The following is a 4,159-nucleotide window of genomic DNA, read 5'->3' as shown; positions in this document are numbered from 1 at the left end:
CCTAGATGAATCCAGGAAATTCCCAAGCACAACTAAGTGCAGCATCCCCTTGTAACTGGTGCAAGCCCAACAATTTTTGGTAAGTCCTTAGCAAGTTTATGGGATACTTTCATAGAAGGAGACGAACTGTTGGCAAGCACATCCCCATCCAAGAAAGCAAAGAAGACAAAGTTGATCCCTAAAAAGATGCATGTCAGTAAACTCAAAAGACAATTCAAAGCATTTGATGATGATTAGAGACAATCATGATGACACCACAAAAGAGGTCTACATAGTATAAACAATCTCCACAAAAGGCAGCTTCGACTGCAGGGATATTGGGTAACATATCTATCATGGAAGTTGACTATGCCACGGGTATTTTGAAATCATTTCAAAATCAATAGTAACCATGCCTAAAGCAGAATCCTTCGATGGAAGCCACATCTAGCCACAAGATAAGGTATTATATTCCCCTCCCATATTTATATCTAATACACCGAAACTCCCTCTAAAAACAAATCAAAACAATATAGAACAGTGGTTTCAACGTCAAGACAGGTCACCCTCAAGTTGAAGACCATAAATTCCATCCAACATGCTTGGGACTAGCTACTATGACATTCTCACCAATACCTGCAGCATTCCATGGTCTGTAGAAAGGATTGTATAAACATATGCTTTCATACATACTCATATTCACAGACCCACAGCCACATAAGCACCCATTATACAAGATTTCTTTAACTAAGTGTCTATCGGACCTCCCGATGTGATGGGCAGATTCAGTCTTGGTAAAGGCTAATTCCAAAACTTTATGTGCTTGACCATCGTCCTATGAGAAACATTGTTTTCCAATATTCTTAACAAATGAAGTCGTTTCATCCAAGCTACACATGAAGTCTTTTCGTCAGAGAAGGCTAAACAAATGAAGTCCTTTCATCCAAGCTACAACTGTCTCCATTTCAGTCTCTCCTGAACTAGTATTTCTACGCAAAAAGCATTCTGAAAGCCCTGCTCTCGCACTCCAGCAAGCTGACCAGTAAAAAAGAGGGGAAGAAGGGATTTTGCAAGAGACATTAAACAAAATTAAGAGAAAATGAGAAAATAAAAACACCTTCGTAAACAAAGCTACGCTTGCGTTCTCATCAGTACCCAAGCATAAGCTGCCGTCAAGGTTCCAAGAGATTCTCGAATCTCTTGGGTAGACCCAGTGTTTACGAAGCTTTAAAACCCCAACCAAAACAACCCAAACACCAAAGAAAGCACCTTATTCATTCACCTTCACAATTTTTAATCCCACTGAAAGCAATAATAAACATCTGCCAGAAGAAAAATCTCCTATGAACTGAAATCTCTCTAATCCAGTCACCAGGACTACGTCACTCTTGTCATAGTCATGCCATACTATGTATCGTGTGCCCAAGTTTTCCTTCTCCTGCTTCCTTTCCCTACATCCCCCCTCCCCACCAAAGCTTCAAACTCTTTCGCACCCCTCCTTTTACCACTCCCCATGTCCCCATGTCCCCCTGGAAGAAAGTTCTTCTCTTGGGGGGCGCTTTCTTTACTGGATTTCTTCAAAGGAAGTTTTTCTTTTGAATCTAAATTCCTTTATTTCACCCACTTGTATGTGCTACGATCCAGCACACCATATCTGCAGGTTATGGCGCTACATGGGAGATATGCAGGAATCATGATCTTGATAGAAGCATACATGTTGCATATGCCAAGTCCCATATAGAAGAAAGCCCGTTCAGTGCTCAAGCGAGAACCCCTTGGATTTTCAGTGCTCAAGGGACAACCCCTTGGGGTTATCGTGAAAAGTTATGGGAAAAATGATATAAACATCTTATACACTTTCAACAGAGCGTTTGAAAGAAAGTAATTTGAACATGAAAAAATGATAATACTGGGTCTAGATGAAGGCATGCTGTTCCTGGATCTGAAACAACCTGCAGATGGTATGTTTACACTGTACAAAGTTTCCCCTAAAACACAAAGCTGTATCACGCAGCTGCACTTGCAAAGGGAATGCTGCTTTTGGTTTCCACCAGAAACTGCATCAAAGTGCACGGCCTTTCGTGTTGGAACTTGCTCGGGCTTCCTGTTTTACTAGCCTTCCCCTCCTTTATATGCACTTTAGTCACCGCTGTGTCTATGCCCTTGCCCTCTTTCTCCTCCAAAGTTGAAATACTTCTAGACAAAAGACCATGGAACTGCATCCACAGCATAAAATGACTGGATTCACCTTCTGTCTCCCTTGCATTATTAGATTTGATCTGCAAGGCTAACAAGAAATCTACCTGACAAACACCATGAAGCAGCATGCGATGGTAGGAATCCTCCACCTCCAACACAAGCAACTCTGCGCCCCCTTTCTCCAGCTCTGCCAAAAATGCAAGCACCTTTTCCTGCTAGCACCAACACAAAAATTTATCTAGCAAGAGTCTTGATGATTGTTTAAATGCAACAGCCTTGTCAGAATGTTTGAGGTGAGGTATCCACAGAGTTTGAAAGAGTGACAAATGCGACTTTAATTAGTTGGATCAAGCAACCTCAAAAGCCTCAACCAGATGCCAGGAGGAGCGGCGCCGTAATGCATCCCTGGGTTGATGCTCAATTCTCCGCCAAGCTAGTAGCGCAGCATTCTGCCTGACTGCATCCCCATCTTGTTTCTTTCTTCGAGGCCTTGCTCTTTGCTGCAATGCTTTTGCCTACACAAGTCATTTGAGTCCCATTTCGGAATAGGAAAATTTTAGAAACTCAACATAGCTTGTCAGAATCGTATGATTGATAAAATGGACGCTAGGATGTATGGGAAAAGACCTCTTCATCCATGTCTACGTTATTTCTAAAGGGCTCCCAAGCAGCCAAGTCCCGAGCTGAGCTCTCTCCCATCGCCGTCAGTTTTTCAAAAGGTGTTGCTACAGATCTTTCACCTGACAACAAATGATACCAGCTTTACTTGCACATCTGATCATGTCTGAATTTTTCTTTCCTCTGTCACTTGCTCTACAGATCTGTTCCTCTGAGAGCCTGAGACGAAACTTAGCATTCCCCAGTAACAGATCACCATTAAAAATTTCAGATTGCCCGGTTCAAGACCGCACCCCAGGGCGGAGGTGCAAAAAGACTTCCGATTTCCTGTGCATCCAAGGGCGGGGCAAGTTCCCGCAGAAGTCGGTCATTCATCCATCTACGATAGTGCCGGTTGCTCAGCTGCACTGGAATAATAACCCTTAGTCACCAAAGAAATTGTAAGTTGCAACGACAAAAAATAAAGGAAGCGTCGAACCTTCCAAAGCACACGAACCCTTTCCTCTGTTTCCGTCCGCGCCCCGTCCGATTCTGCGTACCAACTCAGGTCGGAAAATTTTTCCCATCACACAAGCGTTCGACGCAAATCACCAAAACGATCGAAAAAGAGAGGAGGCAATTGGAGAGACCAGAGAAAGAGGATCCACGCTTAGAGCGATGCTTCTTGCGGCCGACAACTCTGGAGGTGTGATCCGGACCTGTAACTGCAAGGGGGGGGGGAAGAGAGAGTGAACTAAATGATGCAAAATCAGGAAAGATTTGTGCGAAATTTCAATGGGGAAGAAGTTCGAACCGTAGGCGGAGGCGGCGAGCCAGTCATGGAAAGCATTTCGATGGCCACAAAGAGTGTTCGCCATGGTGATGATAATGAGGATGATGATGATGAATAATGCAGAGCAGTGGGACGATTGAAATTGAGAATGCGTTCTGTACCCCCTGGCTCCTTTTCCCTTGAGGAATCGGTGACTGCACTCACTTACTAACTTACTTACCCATTCATTCCCCGCCGCATCACCTCCCGCATTTCGCACCTTCCCGGCCCACCCTGCTCTCTCCTGTTTCCGTCACCGGCTGTGACCTCCGTGGTGGAGAGATCCTGACCGTCCGTTCCCAGCCTCTTCATTATCATCATAATGTGGTTTTTTCCCGACGATTGCGGCCTAACGCGCCGGTTACCCTGTGATGCACAGTAGTGCCCAGACTGCAGCAGTCGCCTGTTGCCACCAAACCCACGAATCATGCCTTGACACGTGTCGTCGCCCGCTACTAACAACCAACACGTACCGCACCACCAAACCGACTAATTGCGCCTTGACACGTGTCCATCTCGATCGTCGATATCCGGTTGGAAGCCGGGCCACCG

General features: G+C 44.9%; 1 protein-coding gene across 1 annotated transcript; it reads right to left on the bottom strand.

Annotated features, from left to right (window-relative positions):
• Positions 1-1,581: 1,581 nt before the first annotated feature.
• Positions 1,582-3,781, bottom strand: LOC147905839 (R3H domain protein). The gene is made up of 8 exons (XM_087381949.1): positions 3,590-3,781; positions 3,426-3,500; positions 3,275-3,327; positions 3,090-3,198; positions 2,806-2,918; positions 2,535-2,693; positions 2,283-2,390; positions 1,582-2,195 (listed from the first exon to the last, which is right to left on the bottom strand). The coding sequence occupies exons 1-8, from the start codon at positions 3,651-3,653 to the stop codon at positions 1,986-1,988; spliced, it is 891 nt and encodes a 296-aa protein (XP_087238075.1). The 5' UTR covers positions 3,654-3,781; the 3' UTR covers positions 1,582-1,985.
• Positions 3,782-4,159: the final 378 nt, after the last annotated feature.

This window comes from Dipteris shenzhenensis, chromosome 1, assembly GCF_047967505.1.
Source record: "Dipteris shenzhenensis isolate YYH24624 ecotype China chromosome 1, Dip_SZ_1.0, whole genome shotgun sequence".
NCBI classification, from domain to species: Eukaryota; Viridiplantae; Streptophyta; class Polypodiopsida; order Gleicheniales; family Dipteridaceae; genus Dipteris; species Dipteris shenzhenensis.
The sequence above is the reverse complement of the archived record's forward strand: the minus strand, read 5'-3'. Positions and strand labels throughout refer to the sequence as shown.